The sequence below is a fragment of the Carassius carassius genome, chromosome 7, assembly GCF_963082965.1.
Source record: "Carassius carassius chromosome 7, fCarCar2.1, whole genome shotgun sequence".
NCBI classification, from domain to species: Eukaryota; Metazoa; Chordata; class Actinopteri; order Cypriniformes; family Cyprinidae; genus Carassius; species Carassius carassius.
Window position 1 is genome coordinate 15241641 of NC_081761.1, and position 17387 is coordinate 15259027.

General features: G+C 36.1%; 1 protein-coding gene across 10 annotated transcripts in view; it reads left to right on the plus strand.

The window, feature by feature from the left end:
- slit2 (slit homolog 2 (Drosophila)) overlaps window positions 1-14174 on the plus strand; it is a 78469-nt gene extending 64295 nt beyond the window's left edge. For 5 of the 10 annotated variants that reach the window (XM_059553998.1, XM_059554007.1, XM_059554000.1 and 2 more), the window contains 10 exons: window positions 928-1067; window positions 1258-1284; window positions 1705-1798; window positions 3883-4020; window positions 4114-4354; window positions 4444-4574; window positions 9696-9850; window positions 9928-10213; window positions 10304-10512; window positions 12597-14174. In XM_059553998.1, coding sequence (XP_059409981.1) covers window positions 928-1067; window positions 1258-1284; window positions 1705-1798; window positions 3883-4020; window positions 4114-4354; window positions 4444-4574; window positions 9696-9850; window positions 9928-10213; window positions 10304-10512; window positions 12597-12841 — 1666 coding nt within the window. In that variant the 3' untranslated portion in view covers window positions 12842-14174. Of the gene's footprint in view, window positions 1-927; window positions 1068-1257; window positions 1285-1704; window positions 1799-3882; window positions 4021-4113; window positions 4355-4443; window positions 4575-9695; window positions 9851-9927; window positions 10214-10303; window positions 10513-11423; window positions 11465-12596 lie in introns of all 10 variants that reach the window. The other 5 variants (XM_059554002.1, XM_059554005.1, XM_059554004.1 and 2 more) reach the window with 2 other exon arrangements.
- Window positions 14175-17387: the final 3213 nt, after the last annotated feature.

Here is a 17387-nt window from a genome sequence, read left to right on the forward strand (position 1 = left end):
ATGAATATACTTTATGGACAGAGTGTGTCTAATCTATCTTAATCAGACTGAAGTGTCTGAAACTGATCTGAGCTCACTCATGCACTTAATCAGCCAATCAAGGGCCTTTCTGTGCACACACACACAGCGAAGACGAATGTGTGTGTGTGATGGGGTAAGCTCAGGTTCAGCTGCAGTCATATACTGATCAATGCTAATGAATCCTTTGTGTTGGTGAATAAGAAGTTTCATTTGAGAACTTCTGCTTTACATGTTGATTAGGTACTGTAATATAATACACCCACAGACATACACGCACAGTGCATAAAATAATTTCTTCTGTCGCAGTTTAATGTGAAGAGACAACCATAAGTAAGTCATTCAGAGGGTAATTTCCCAAAGAGTGAAAACACTACAGCTCTGTAGCGCTATCAAAATATTCACTCAACCCTGGGTTCAAACAATGGTGTGAATTTGGAACCTGGTAATGTACTTATAAATGCATTATCATAAATCATAAGTGCTAATACTAAATTTAAATTTAAACAAACTTAGTTGAATGCTGGACTGTGTAGGGTTTCAATCTTCACTCACGCACACACATGAAACTTGAGTGCACTTAGTAACTTCTTTCACAAGAAAGTTTTACTGACCCCAAAACAAAAAAAGAGATGATGTGATGAGAATTTCTAAGCACCCATACCTACACCTTTGTGAAGAAATAGTAAAAAAAAAAAACAAATTAAGGGAGGACCCGGAACATATGTAGGCAATGTAATATCTAGAATATTGAACTTTTAGAGACATGTAGGCATTACATAGAAATAAAGAATTATATAGAATATATATTATATAGAATAACAATACTGGTCATATAGTTTCCCTAATTGAAATAAACATTTCAAAAGGATTAAAAAGTTTTACACCTCATTGTATGTCCATGTTCAGGTGTGTGTGTCCAGATGGATTTGAGGGCGACGAATGTGAGATAAATATTGATGACTGTGAAGACAATGACTGTGAGAATAACTCAACATGTGTGGATGGGATCAACAACTACACTTGTCTCTGCTCACCTGAATACACAGGTAACACACACAAACACAAGGAAAGTCGCATGCTCAGTGCTCTGTGTTCTCTGTGCTTTGTGTTTAACTGTCTGATGCTAACATGCTAATGTGCTGCTTGAGCCAACATGCTAACATGTCAAACACATCCTCTGTATTTCTTTGTTTTTCTGTCTTTCTCTTGCTACTTGTTTCTCTTTTTTTCTACTAGCTGCTAATAATAATGAGGTGGAGAAAGGTTAGTTCACTCTCTTTCAGTTCATCCTCCCATTGTCTGTCTCTATCCTTTGCTGTTTCTGGCTAGTGCGTCCTCTGTGCCTGCGAAAGTATGAAATGCGCACACACACTCATTGATGTTACTCTGGCTTCTCCTCCGTCAATGGAGGAGTATTGTATTGTTGATCCTTTAGAGTATTAGTTTTTTGTCATCTTCCCCACTGTAAGATGATTAATCAGATAGTACCCTACACTCCTGCAAACACACTCCTGCTGGTTTAATGGGATATGACTCTTGTTTTCTTACTGTAAACCCTTCCTACTGTTTCTGTGTGTGTGTGTGTGTGTGTGTGTGTGTGTGTGTGTGTGTGTGTGTGTGTGTGTGTGTGTGTGTGTGTGTGTGTGTGTGTGTGTGTGTGTGTGTGTGTGTGTGTGTGTGCAGGGGAGCTGTGTGAAGATAAGCTGGATTTCTGCGGTTCAGAGCTAAACCTGTGTCAGCACGACTCGAAATGTATTCTAACCACTAAAGGATTCATGTAAGTCACTGACATCATCAATATCCTATATTATGAAATTAGCCTCAAACTATGAATCCAATTTCTTTACTGACCATCTGAAACAAATTGGCAAGACTCTCAGATATTTCTGTCTAATAGAGATGCACAGGTTTTTATCCATCCATCTGAAAACAAAGCTGCATTTAAAAGTTGCTGGACTGCTTTTGGCAATAGATTTACAAAGTTTTTAGCATCAAAAATGTAAAGAAAAAAATATTATTCATAAGAAATTATTCCTCAGCACCAAATCAGCATAATAGAATGATTTCTGAAGGATCATGTGACTATAAATACTGGAGCAATAGCTGCTGAATATTACATTTTTAAACAGAAATATTTTTTAACACATTTAATATTTTGTATTTTTTAGCATTTTTGATCAAATAAATGTAACCTGGTTCATCAAAAAAGAGACTTATTTCAAAAACAACACAAAATTATAGCTGACCCCAAGCCTTTGAACAGTACAATATTTGTATAATTTACTGTATATTATTACTAACTTATTACTAACTCCTATATGAACATGTCTTTAAATGGGACCTTTAAATCCTTCCCTATAAAATTGCCCTTCTGCAGTCACTCAAGTCTCTCTGTTGGATCCAAACCCTGTTTGGATTCAGTTTCATCACTCTCTCCCCTCCAGATGTCCCCTTCTCTCTTTCATCTCGTCTTTTATTTCATTCCGCTCTCCACCAGACCAAAACAATCGTTGTGTTAGAAACCATCAGATGTGTACAGTATGTGTGTTTCCTTCTCTGCTGATATGTGTGAGAAGCAGACCTCATAAGTTCATTTGTGTGTTTTTATGCCCATTGGTGCAGATGTTAACACAACACTAGAGCTGTATGGAATGCAGCTGGAGTCTCTGAGGTTCTGCTCTGTGTTTGTGTTCTGATACTCCCTTACAGCTCATATATATATATATATATATATATATATATATATATATATATATATATATATATATATATATATATATATATATATATATATATATATATATATATAATGTAACAGTCCCAGCTTCTTTGCACTAGTCCAGCTATATAAAAAAGGGGTTATCTTGTGTGCAATACTCAATTGAACTCAGTTGGAATAACATCTAAAATAAACACTTCCACCCACAAGTGCAATGTTACTTTCTTCATATAATTCAAAGTTTTACTCATTCCTTTTCCACCAAAACCCAATATGTCACAAAACATACACTTGTTATACAGCGATCAATTCATTATTTTCAATCATGTCCTTATATATACATATGGGTGTATCGAAATGTCCAACACAGTCATCCGAGGTCAATAAGCCTCAATAGTTCAAAAAACGAAAAAGGTCAGGCTTAGCTGTAGGTGCCAAGGTGGACCATGATGAAGTAAGAGGATGTCCAATGCTTTGTTGTTTGGTGAGTCGTTATTTCTCTCGTCAAATGAATCACACAAGTGTATAAGTGTATAATCCAGTAGTATAAGCAGAGTTTGTTTTGGTCACATCACGTAGCTACATCCACACCTGATGAACAATAGCTACATCCCCAAACCAATCCTCTAAAAGAAAGACATCACACACATCAATTACTAAATAGATTCCCCATCCGTTCCCCCAAACATTTCACACAAACAATTTAACTGAGGTCTGAGCAGGAAACAATCAGTTTCTCAAGCAGGATTGGAAAGATAGTTAGCAAACAACCATATGGCACCATCAACCAGACCTTAGCACTTACTCTGATGCTTCCTGTTTTATCCCATACCATGTGCCCTCCAGCATCCTCCTAGTGGCTAGGAAGAAAATAGCACCCACCAGTCCTAAAAGATCCTGTGAACATTGTAAATGCAACACTTTTGTTTTTGCCCCCATTTTTCATGAGCTGAACTCAAAGATCTAAGACTTTTTCTATGTACACAAAAGGCCTAGTTCTCTCAAATATTGTTCACAAATCTGTCTAAATCTGTGTTAGTGAGCACTTCTCTTTTGCCAAGATAATCCATCCACCTTTGGTTCTTTGGGTCCCCTGTGAGTTTTAAATGTTAAATGTGATGATTTTTTGTGTGTTTGTGCAGGTGTGAGTGTACTCCAGGTTATACCGGGGAACACTGTGAGGTGGATTTTGATGATTGTGAAGATAACAAGTGTAAAAATGGGGCACAGTGTACCGATGCTGTGAATGGCTACACGTGTGTGTGTCCAGAAGGGTACAGGTGAGCAGAAATACAAAAACACACTATATTCATCAGTTAAAGATCATCGGAGTTCAACATGTGTAATACCTATCTCACTCTGTGTGTGTGCAGTGGGTTGTTCTGTGAGTTCTCCCCTCCAATGGTACTACCAAGAACAAGTCCGTGTGACCACTATGACTGTGCCAACGGTGCACAATGTGTTGCCAAGGAAATGGATCCTGTGTGTCAGTGTCTCCATGGTTATGAAGGCATACACTGTGAGAAGCTGGTCAGCGTCAACTTCATCAACAGAGAGTCGTTCTTGCAGATCCCCTCCAACCTCATTACAGAACAGGCCAATATATCACTACAGGTACATCACTAGAGAAAGAGTGAGATCAAGCTCGTTCCTTATCAGTTATGCATTTGAGCATACTCATGTGTTCTGTGTGCATGTCCTAGATTGCTACAGATGAGGATAATGGAGTGCTGCTGTATAAAGGTGATAATGAACACATTGCGGTGGAGCTCTTCAGAGGTCGACTGAGAGTCAGTTATGACTCTGGATTCTACCCCCCTTCTGCCATCTACAGGTGCACACACGCTTATACTGGCGTCATTTTACAACACTTTTACAGCAATAAAAAAAGGCTTAGCAATTTAGAGTGGGAACTATCCATTTTACAATAAGCTACTGTATATCTAAATCAGGACAGGACATCTTTTTCTTTTTCTTTGCTTTTTTTCAATAAAGCAAAATTATATTCACAGACATTATATGCCCACACTAACATTTAAAAGTTGATTAAGATATTAAAAAAATTAAAAAAAAATATTTTATTCAGCAAGGATTCATTAATAAAAAGTGATAGACATATGTAATGTTTCAATATTAACCCTCTGGAGTCTAAGGGTATTTTTGGGGCCTGGAGAAGTTTTGTCATGCCCTGACATTTGTGCTTTTTTCAGTTTCTTATAAATATCTAAATGGGTAAAGTCTAATCTCACTGTAATCAGCACAAACTGGGCTATAATAATATAAGAAATGCATGTATGTACATGATTGTGTTTTTGAGAAAAAAAATATTATGCGTGGTTAGTGAAAAACTAAAAATGTTAAAACACTTGAATAAGGCCATAAAACACATAGAGAACAATGGTTCCCGGGATTTTTGAGAACTGGAGCTTGTAGCCTAGAATTTTTCTTTCTAAATGATGTGAAAATCATCTTGTTTACTCACTCACAGAGAACAATATATTGATTTAAATTTTCTAAGACACTTTTTGTTGGTAAAAGTCATATGCGAGTAGGCGTCAACTACCATGAATATCATTGTGATTTACACCTGAGAAGACAAAGGCCTGCATAATGAGCTGCATAATGAGCCATTCAGTCATCTGTGCCACTGAGAGGAAGGAGTTACAAGAAAGAATGCAAGAACAAAATAAATCTATATAATTTTATGTTTGTAGTTTATTTAGAATATATTTAATTATCCCACAACATAATTTAATATCCACTTGGGGGAGCAGTTAAACAGTTTATTAGAAACAATCAAAGCTGACTTTCAAACAAATTGTTTGGCATCCTTACTCCAGTCACACAATCCTTCAGAATCCTTTTAACAATCTTATTTTCTACAAAAAAAAACATTTATTGTTATTATTATTATCATTATTATTAATGTTGAAAAGAGCTGAGAATATTTTTCTGGGTTTTTAGGTGGAATAAATTGAAAGAAAAGCATGTTTTTACATTTGTGACAGTTATCTATTTGTTACATTTATATTATTTACATCAAGCTTTTGAATGGTATAGTATTGTATATTGTTATTGAAACTTCATAATGTTTCACTTGATTACTATACATTTAGTCAGGAATTATAGTTTGGAAAAAGTATTTGGAAAAAGTCTAACTAGTAAAATGTTTACACGTTATGTGAAAACTAGTACAAGTATATAAATAAATAAAAAGAGACTTACTCATGTTTATGATCTCTGCTGAATAAAGTGCTGCATTCTTTTTTTTCTGAGGAAATCCATGTGATTCTTGTGAAGTAAATTTTTTTCTAATATATTGTAAAATATATTTATATATGTAAAATATATATTTAAAAACTTTTTTTCTTTTTTATTTAACATAATAATAATTCACTAATTGTAATATTTCACTTAACTTTTTATTAAAATAATTTACTTACTTTATACTTTATTGTCAGACTGTGTCTGAAATTTTTCTTGTATAACAGTATTTATGTTTACAACAACATTTAACATACATTCTACATTGACATTCACTCAAGCAGTACAATTATACATTTCATACAACATTTATACATCTGCAACACCGTCCCAATACTCTTGATCTCTGATTAGGTGTTTTTCTTCAGTGCTAGGATTGCCTGGTGCACAAAAGAATTTTTCAGCTTCACTTCCTTAAATTTGGGAACTTTATACCTCCGTTGTGACGGTAATAGTTCAAAGTCTTTATGCAGTATATGCATAGGATTAGAGGCTATATTGTTAGCCAGCCTAAGCATGTTCTTACAACCCGAATTCCGGAAAAGTTGGGACGTTTTTTAAATTTTAATAAAATGAAAACTAAAAGACTTTCAAATCACATGAGCCAATATTTTATTCACAATAGAACATAGATAACATAGCAAATGTTTAAACTGAGAAAGTTTACAATTTTATGCACAAAATGAGCTCATTTCAATTTTGATTTCTTCTACAGGTCTCAAAATAGTTGGGACGGGGCATGTTTACCATGGTGTAGCATCTCCTTTTCTTTTCAAAACAGTTTGAAGACGTCTGGGCATTGAGGCTATGAGTTGCTGGAGTTTGGCTGTTGGAATTTAGTCCCATTCTTGCCTTATATAGATTTCCAGCTGCTGAAGAGTTCGTGGTCGTCTTTGACGTATTTTTCGTTTAATGATGCGCCAAATGTTCTCTATAGGTGAAAGATCTGGACTGCAGGCAGGCCAGGTTAGCACCCGGACTCTTCTACGACGAAGCCATGCTGTTGTTATAGCTGCAGTATGTGGTTTTGCATTGTCCTGCTGAAATAAACAAGGCCTTCCCTGAAATAGACATTGTTTGGAGGGAAGCATATGTTGCTCTAAAACCTTTATATACCTTTCAGCATTCACAGAGCCTTCCAAAACATGCAAGCTGCCCATACCGTATGCACTTATGCACCCCCATACCATCAGAGATGCTGGCTTTTGAATTGAACGCTGATAACATGCTGGAAGGTCTTCCTCCTCTTTAGCCCGGAGGACACGGCGTCCGTGATTTCCAACAAGAATGTCAAATTTGGACTCGTCTGACCATAAAACACTATTCCACTTTGAAATAGTCCATTTTAAATGAGCCTTGGCCCACAGGACACGACGGCGCTTCTGGACCATGTTCACATATGGCTTCCTTTTTGCATGATAGAGCTTTAGTTGGCATCTGCTGATGGCACGGCGGATTGTGTTTACCGACAGTGGTTTCTGAAAGTATTCCTGGGCCCATTTAGTAATGTCATTGACACAATCATGCCGATGAGTGATGCAGTGTCGTCTGAGAGCCCGAAGACCCTTACGCACAGAGATTTCTCCAGTTTCTCTGAATCTTTTGATGATGTTATGCACTGTAGATGATGAGATTTGCAAAGCCTTTGCAATTTGACGTTGAGGAACATTGTTTTTAAAGTTTTCCACAATTTTTTTACGCAGTCTTTCACAGATTGGAGAGCCATCTTTACTTCTGAGAGACTCTGCTTCTCTAAGACAAAGCTTTTATAGCTAATCATGTTACAGACCTGATATCAATTAACTTAATCACTAGATGTTCTCCCAGCTGAATCTTTTCAAAACTGCTTGCTTTTTTAGCCATTTGTTGCCCCCGTGCCAACTTTTTTGAGACCTGTAGCAGGCATTAAATTTTAAATGAGCTAATTAAGTGGATAAAAGTGTAAAATTTCTCAGTTTAAACATTTGCTACGTTATCTATGTTCTATTGTGAATAAAATATTGGCTCATGTGATTTGAAATTCCTTTAGTTTTCATTTTATTAAAATTTAAAAAACGTCCCAACTTTTCCGGAATTCGGGGTGGTATAATAGGATGAATCATAAAGCTTCTCAAGCGGCTAAACCTACTATCTTTGAACAGATTTTTAATTGATTAAAAACCTTTTTTTTAGCGCAACAGATAAACTTTCATACCAAATGGAGTTGCAGTATTGCAGTAAGCTCATTATCACAGACCTATAGAACAACAAAAGAATCTGCCTTCTTACTCCAAATGACCGAAGACGGCGAAGAAAATGGATTCTCTGCTTCGTTTTTTTACATAGAGTATCAATGTGATCTTTCCAGGACAACATGTCGTCTATAATTACTCCCAAATATTTATAGGTCTTAACAAATCTAATTTTCTCGTTATGAATAAAAACAGGAGTTATATCCGCCGTAGACCCGAATACAATCTCCTCAGTTTTACTTGTATTAATGATAAGAGCATTATTCTCACACCACTCTATCAATTTAGTTACACCTTGTTGATGAACCTCAGAACTGTCCGAGTCATTCAACACAGATATTAAGACAGTGTCATCAGAGTACTTCAGAATATACTGATTAAACCTGTCCGTTCTACAGTCGTCAGTATATAAGGTAAAAAGTATGGCAGAACTAACGCAACCTTGCGGTACTCCGACATTTGTAATGATTTCAGACGACACGGTTTTATTCACCATGACTCTCTGAGCTCTATCAGAGAGAAATGATGTATACCACCGAATCAGATAAGGATTTACCCCCAGCTGTGCAAGTTTTAACACCAGTCTGTCGATCTGTATTGTGTTGAAGGCGGAAGAGAAATCCAAAAACAAAGTTCTTACAATTGTTTTGGATTTGTCTAAATTTTTTGAGATAATGTGCACTAAAGAAGCAACTGCATCTTCAGTACTACAGCCTTTCTTATAGGCGAACTGCCAGGGATCTAATTTATCTTTAACTACCATAACCAAATGCTGGAGTAACAGTCTCTCTAGACATTTCACAATTACAGAGGTAACAGCTATTGGTCTATAGTCTTTAAATTTTTTTGGACATTATATGTTTGGTAGTGGTTTTATGTATGCGGTCTTCCAAATCACAGGAACAGCATGTGTGTCAACTGAAGATTGAAATATTGGTTGCCACACAGGTGCTAATTCATGAGCAAAATTTTTTAAAAGGCCTGCACTACAACCATCAGGACCCACAGCCTTTTTTGTATTGATAGATTGAAACATTTTCCTAACATCTTCAACCTCAATGACAATTCTCTCCGATGATGCTAGAACTATATCTGTTGTTTCTTTGAATTTGTCTTGTTTGCTTATTAGTTCAAACCGGGTAAAAAAGGTGTTTAATTCATTCCCAAAACTAAGTTCGTCATCAGTTACAATGGATTTTTTTGAGGATGACAATCCAGACATAGTTTTCTTAATGTCCCAAAACCTTTTTAGTATTATTAGTTTTGAAGGCTTTTTCCAGACACTTCTTATGAGCTTCTTTTGTTTCCTTTAGTTTAATTTTTAACTCTCTTTATCTATGTCTATCTTTTCTTTATTCCTTTAATGTCTAATCAATTTAAAACCTCTCTCTTGTTTATGACGGAACTAAAACACTGTCTGCAGGTATTATCCTCACTGTTCACTTCTGCTCTCTCTCTAGTGTTGAGACAATAAATGATGGCAGTTTTCATGTAGTGGAGCTGGTGGCAAAGGATCAGTCTCTGTCTCTCTCCATTGATGGAGGAAGCCCCAAATCCATCAACACTGCCAGCAGCCCCAGCCCAGTACCCAGCCCTGCTCCACTTTATCTCGGTGGTATGTCAAACACACTTGCCAATTTAAAAAATGGTTATTGCGTGTAATGTCAATATAATAAACCACTATCTCTTCAGGAATTCCTCAGCAGTCTGGAATGGCTTCATTGCGTTCCTCCGGGAGGAACGGCTCTAGTTTCCACGGCTGTATCCGAAACCTGTACATTAACGACCAGCTCCAGGACCTCACGCAGTTCCTGCTGCAGGAGGGGGTGGTGCCCGGCTGCCATCCCTGCCAGCGGAGTGTGTGCGCTCATGGCCAGTGCCATGCTACTGGACAGTCCTCCTTCAGCTGCGAGTGTGAGGCAGGATGGAGCGGCCCGCTTTGTGACCAGCAGATCAACAACCCATGTGACGGGAACAAGTAAGAGACTAAAAAGTGCACAACTTGGTTTCATGATACAAGAATGATCACCTCATAAAAGCATTTTTTATGTGTGTGTCTGTCTCTCAGGTGTATCCACGGCTCCTGTCTGCCCATAAACTCATACTCGTACAGCTGTCGCTGTCATCCAGGCTTTGCAGGTGTATTATGTGATGAAGAGGAGCAGTTGAGTCCCTGTCAGTACATAGCGTGTAAACACGGGCGCTGTCGTGTGTCTGGACTGGGGAAGGCCTACTGTGAGTGCAACAGCGGCTACACAGGGCCAAGCTGCGATCGAGGTATGGAGGGCTGCTTCCACCCTCTATAAAAAACCTACACATACACATGCATTTTTGAAGAATACATATCATTGCCATTTCCAATTAAATGTCCACTAATTAATACTGGAAGGGAGTAATTTTCTCCAATACAACTAATAAATAAATAAATTCAAACCAAAATCTAAATGTTCCATGAACATTTAAATCAACCAACAGAAATGTTACCTAGGGATGCACAGTATATACAGTAGAAGTTTTTTTCAATTGTTCCATTGGATATTTGACCACTCATTTCCTCCATTTTTATTATATAAATTTTTTAATGTAATCTTTAGCCAAATCTCAGATGCATGCATAGTTTGATGTTTGTGAAATTTGGCTGCTGTGATGCTTAAATTCAGGTTTTAGTTTTTAGTGTTTTATTTTTTTATTTATATGGACAACATAGTGTAGAGTTTATCGGTTATGGGACATAACATTATTATTGGCTGATAATAATGTATAATTGTAAGTTTCATGTCATATGCAAAATTTTTATATCTGTACCTTGAACCATAAAAGTACCCCTACCTTGATTTAAATTGTATTTTTAAATCAAAATCAACCTCAGAAAAGAACATTAAATTACACTTACAAGGCATTTAAGCTACATTCTCTCACAATTTTAAGAAACAGACTGAAAACCTTCTAATTTATATTTTGTGGTGATGAATTTCATGTTTTATACTAGGTCAATACTTATTAACTCACCTCTACTGTAACTTCTGCTTGCATGTGTCAAAAATGTATTTAATGCAGGTGCTATAATTCTAAACTTCTGTGTGGCTTGCTGTTGATGTTGAAGTGCTAACCCTGTAAGAAGCTTGTCTTACGCTTTTATTATTGCTATTTTACTAACACTCATTTTTAACCTTCCTGTAACCTTCAAGCTGCTACTGAAAGCGGTATGGACCCCACTCAGGTCCGCCAGGTGAGGGATGCATGCTGTGTGTGTGTGTGTGTGTGTGTGTGTCTGTGTCTATCTTTAAGGAATAATTCACCCAATAATGAAAAATTGCTGACAATGTAGCCTACTCACTCTCAGGCCATCCAAGATGTAGATTAATTTGTTTCTTCATCGGAACAGATTTGAAGAAATTTAGCATTATTGAACACCAATGAATCCTCTACAGTGAATGGGTGCCATCACAATGAGAGACCGAACAGCTGATAAAAACCACAATAATTCACAAGTGATCCACACATCACTAATCTATATATTAACATCTTGTGAAGTCAAAAGCTGCATGTTTTTAATAAACAAATCCATCATTAAGATGTTTTAAACTTAGAGCCGTTGCTTGCTTCCAGGTACATTATGAGTCCCCTATCCATAATATTGCTTTCTTCAGTGAAAAAGTAATCTTTTCTGAATAAAGAGAGAAATATGGACAGATCGAGCTCTGAAAGTGAAACCAGTCCAAAACAGTTCTGAACATATATGGTTTATTGTTTATTTTGATGTGAGATAAAGACAGGGGATGGATTTTTTCCATCAAGTTAACGTTGTTATGGATTATTAGCGACTCGGCTTAAAGTTCAAATGCCCTGATGAATTTGTTTCTTACAAACGTGCAGCTTTTGGATTTACAGCAATATAACCGATGTACTGGGTTCATGTCAATTACTTGTGGGTTATTGTAATGTTTTTATCAGCTGTTTGAACTGACGGCACCCATTCACTGCATATGATCTATTGGTGAGCAACTGATGTAATGCAAAATTTCTCAAAATATGTTTCCATGAAGAAACAAACTCATCTACATGTTAGATAACCTGAGGGTCACTAAACTTTAAACAAATTATGATTTTTGGGTGAACTATTCCTATAAATGTCTGCCCTCCTTTAATCACTAATAAAACTCTGCAGCCATCTTCAATCCTTCCTCCTCCCTCCACTCCTTTTTTATGCTTTCACTCTTTGTATTTTCTTAGGATCCACCTTTCAATTTCACAGTAAAAATATAACAGAAAAAGATCATGATCGATATGCTAAATGTAACATGCTATATATGCAACATACTGCAGTGCTCTACATAGTGATTTTTTTGTCCTCTTTGTAGAGATGGCGTGTCGGGGGGAACGGGTCCGAGATCACTATCAGACACAGCAGGGCTACGCAGCGTGCCAGAGCACAGAGAAGGTCTCCCGTTTAGAGTGTCGGGGCAGCTGCGGGGACGGGACCTCCTGCTGCGCCCCCCTCCGCAGCAAACGCAGGAAATACACCTTCCAATGCACAGACGGATCCTCTTTTGTACAGGAGGTGGAAAAGATCGTCAAGTGTGGCTGCACAAAATGTCCATCCTAAAAACGAAAAAGAAGAAATACTTGCTCACATCCCCCTCTTTTGAAGTCCCTTGTTTTGTTTTACCTTTTTTTTGTCAGTGTTGGACTAATGTTTTTTCCTTCAAAGGAGATAATGGATTACTGTAAGATAAAGAACAAACCTATTTTTTATTATGAAGCGGAGAAAAAAAAGACAAAAAATAGATTTTAGATTTTTTTTTTTTTCATCATATTGGGTACTGTGACATTTTTGATTACTTTTTTCCTTGGCAAAATCACCTCCGACCAGAATGGAATGCAAACACACCCTGATGACACATTTCACTTCTTCTTGTCTTACTTTGTGCCATTCTTTTATGTGGTTTTCTGGACTGTTGCTGGACTCATTTCACCTGGACTTTGGATGAAGGTGAGATCTAGTATCACTATGGAGACTACGAGCGGATTCGCTGATAGTGGAGGTCTCCCCTCCTACTTCCTTACAGTCTACAACACACACACACACTATCATAGCTGCTCCTATTCATTCACACACACAAACACAACTAAGTCACTAAGTGTACACACATGATCTCTTCCAGCATGTACAGTACACACACACACACACACACACAAACACACACTCTTCCGATTCACATTATAAACCTTGTGTATTTATTGTATCAAAAATACTGTCACATTACTTATACTCGGTATAGCCGTTCATTTCCCTGGAGTTGCAGTTGGAATTTCTTAATATATATTAATTTATATCCGTCCTTTTACCAATTTAAATCACTCATAGCTTACTGAGTAGAATAACTAACGTCGTGTCTCCTTCATTTGGTTGGTTTGACCAATGGGACTGTTGTATTTACCATTTAAAAAAAATTAATAAATAGAAAAACAAGAAAAAAAAAACTTAGTGGTGTTATAAATCTTCAAATGTGAAGTGAAAACATTGTATATTTTTGTCAAATCTCCTAAAAATTTGTATGGTGACACAGATGTGCTTTATATTAGAGTTTAAATGTATAGTTACAATTTCCCCATGTATTCTGTATAGAGCACATGCCATAGTTTAAAAAAATAATAACGAAGTAACAGTAGCGTCCATAGCTGTCAATAAACCTCTTTTTAAACTATCCTCCTTGCAAATCCTTTTTGATGATGCAGATAGAAAGAAAAACTGTGACTTTTTTTCTAAATGATACTACTTTGTTACCACTCTGTTTCCCCCATGTTAACATGTTGCTGCTAAATTGGTATTGTAGACTTTGGATGATGATGCTGATGTTTATTGTAGAGGACGTTGCTCATTCATTGAGCAAATTGTTTTACTGATCAATGAATAAAGATGTCCCCTCCCTCTACAAGGCTGTTCCTCTCTATTTAACACACACGTGTCCGAGCCTCCAAGTACATGCACAGACAAAAATTATACTGTAGCTACACATCACTTATATTAGGGCTGTCTAATCCTCCTTCTGGAGGGCCACTGCCTGCACAATTGGCTATATATATGTATGTGTGTGTGTGTGTGTGTGTGTGTGTGTGTGTGTGTGTGTGTGTGTGTGTGTGTACATGTGTAACACTTTCTGCAAACGAGGACGGGGAAAAATATAATATAAAAATAATGTTAATTATTAAAATAAATAATAAGATAAATGCCGCCATCTGGTGTAGTGATTTAAAAAAAAATGATTTGCCGAATTGATTATGTTGCCAGCAGGTGGCGACATAGTTCATTCATTACTTTGTTTCTCTTGGCGCTGCTGGTGTTCTTTGTCACCCGTTCACAGTAGAACATCAAAACATCTTGGATAAAGACAGACAACTGCACAACCCGTCTCTAAATAACGGCTAATTAAAGGTCAATCTAACCTAAAAAAAAAAAAAAAAAACAGGACTGACATGATATAATGTGCTGCTAAATTAAATAGTCTGATCGGAATGTAAAAAATGCTTTAGGTTATTTTAAAATAGTATGTTGTAGCAAATAACAAAATAAATGAAATTATTTGCCAGTCTCCAAAAACACCTTATACTCTTTTTCTGGAAAAGGTAGAAGAAAGGAGACTTTAATGCTGATTATTCCATTTTGTGTGGTGAAGGTCTTAGGCTTACGTTAACATTTTTAGGGTATAAAGTTTAGGTTTTTTCCAAATCATTTTGACATATTGGAACCTTTAAAAACTCTAGACACAAAACGCACGACTAGCTAATGATCAAAATGCACTTAAATCGAAATATGTGGTCAACACAAGCTCAAGATAGTTTCATGGTTTGTTCTACGACATAAAATTAATCAAGTAATACCCCCTTGTGAAATATTTTTTTTTCTCTTAAAAAGTGGCTAAGTACTACAGAGTAACTAAACGTCATCACGTCATGTGCTTATAATCATGCTCTTGCAAAGTATTAACAACATTTCAGGGAGTTTTTTTTTTTTTTTTGATTTTGATGGTGAAGTCATGAGGCCGTGGTGTAGTTTATTTATAATGTAGCCTTCGTTTTTCTTTTTTACTTCTGGTGATTGCGTTTAGGCTTTAAAATTCATAAATGTTCTGTTCATGTTTGATGATAATCATGATAAAATAAAAAAAAATTAGGAAGCTAACTTTTGTTGGTCACACAGCTTATTTTCTGCAATAATCCCAAAACCAGTGTAAAAAAAATCCTACTGTGGTTTTGTTTGGTCATTTTATTGGGTTATTTTATTATTTCTTACTGATGTGATTGGTAGTTTTTGTGCAGCTCGTCTGCTGTGTCAATTTGACTGAAATACAAATGATGAACCCTGCACACATGCACCTATTATTACTGTAGAAACCGGAGACATCCGTTATCTCACTTATGGTCTCATTCCACCATTATACACTGTAGTCTCATTATTCTGTTTGTGTTTACATGCACATTGTCTGCTTGAAATGCTAGCATTCTACAGACATAGCATACACTCAGATCTACACACAGAGCAAACAACACACCACCATATGAAATCCTGACTAGTATTCTCTCTAGTGTTTTTATAGTGATGTATTGTCATGTAGGACTAAATGTGTATCACATATTTTGTACAACAAAATGTAATAATAGTATGACTCATTACACAGTCAAACTACTGGTCTCTTGTGAGTAGGTCATCTAAATTATTGTTCCTATACTTCATGAGTTATTTGAACCAATAATTCTGCAAGTGCAAGGTGTCTGATGTGATGCACAATTCATCATTTTGAACATTGAACAGCCAAATGTTAGAACTGAGGGTTTTGTTTTGAAAAAAGACATCAAGGTTCTAAAATTAGTGCCTAAGTGATTGTAAAATAAATAATAATCACAACATATAAACAAGCAGACACTGAATAACTTGTAGAAACATCAGACACCTTCACTGATGGACTTTATATCTTCAGTTAACCTGCTGTTGGTTTATATCTAAATGATGTATGGTCTCAGGAACACGCCAACTTAATCAAATCAAATCAAAATCAAACGTATGTCCTTGTGATACAGATGATTTGACATATGTTCTAATTTCTAAGCTCTTAGTGACTGAAAACTTAAAACTACTAGAGTCTGAATCATTTTGTCTTCATGTTTCCATGCATAAAACATGATGTTATTGCTCTATAATTGAATATTCATTTATATTATATATAATTAAATTTCACTCTGCTTTTTCTTTCATTCTGGAGCTTCCCATCACTGCAGATTTGGAGCGTCTCTTTTGTCTGACACCCTCAGTCTTGTAGTTTCCATTATTTGAGCTGATCAGCTGTATTTGTTGTCCCAGCTGAGCTATAATGAGCTCTAGTGGCACACAAAATACTGCGATACTGTGATTTATTGCTGCCAAATGATGACCTATAATTCTGTCAGTTTCATAAAATTTACAAGCAAAATAAATAAAGTAAAAACTTAATAACAACATAAACATTAAAAAAAACTAAAAATGACAAAAGTACAGTTACTAAAATTTGAATATCTAATTCCAAATATGAAAAAACTTCAATTAGTATATCAATGATCCTTAAATAACACTGTTTCACTATTTGCAAGATCTGCCAGATCTGTATGTCTTTACAAAAGAGAAATTTGAAACATTTTTTATTGGTACAAAATGCCATTTTATTGAGTTCATCACACACGTCATACGACGCTCGTTCCAATCTGATTGCCATTTTGCTAAGATATAAAATGATATAACAGTAATGATAAAAACAGCTATTCAAAACAAAAGCAAACCAAACATAAGGAATCAGACAACATTTCTCAACATCAGAATCACACCATAGTTGACAAACCAAGAAATAAACTCTTCTTTGTAATTTGACAGACCCCTGCTTGCCCTGAGTGTAGTCTATGGGTTATATTCTGAGCTGTTTTATGACTAATAATATAAAGTGAAATGTTGTCATTTTTGACCTCATCTAACAGATGCTAGTATACCATTATTATTACGCTCTGCCCACATTCACGTCTGCATACACTAAGCATAGTAAAAGCACAATGGTGGAATTACAAAAATTCTACTTTGATGACACTTTAAATGGATATTCATATTTTTTGCTCTCCTCCCTCTATTG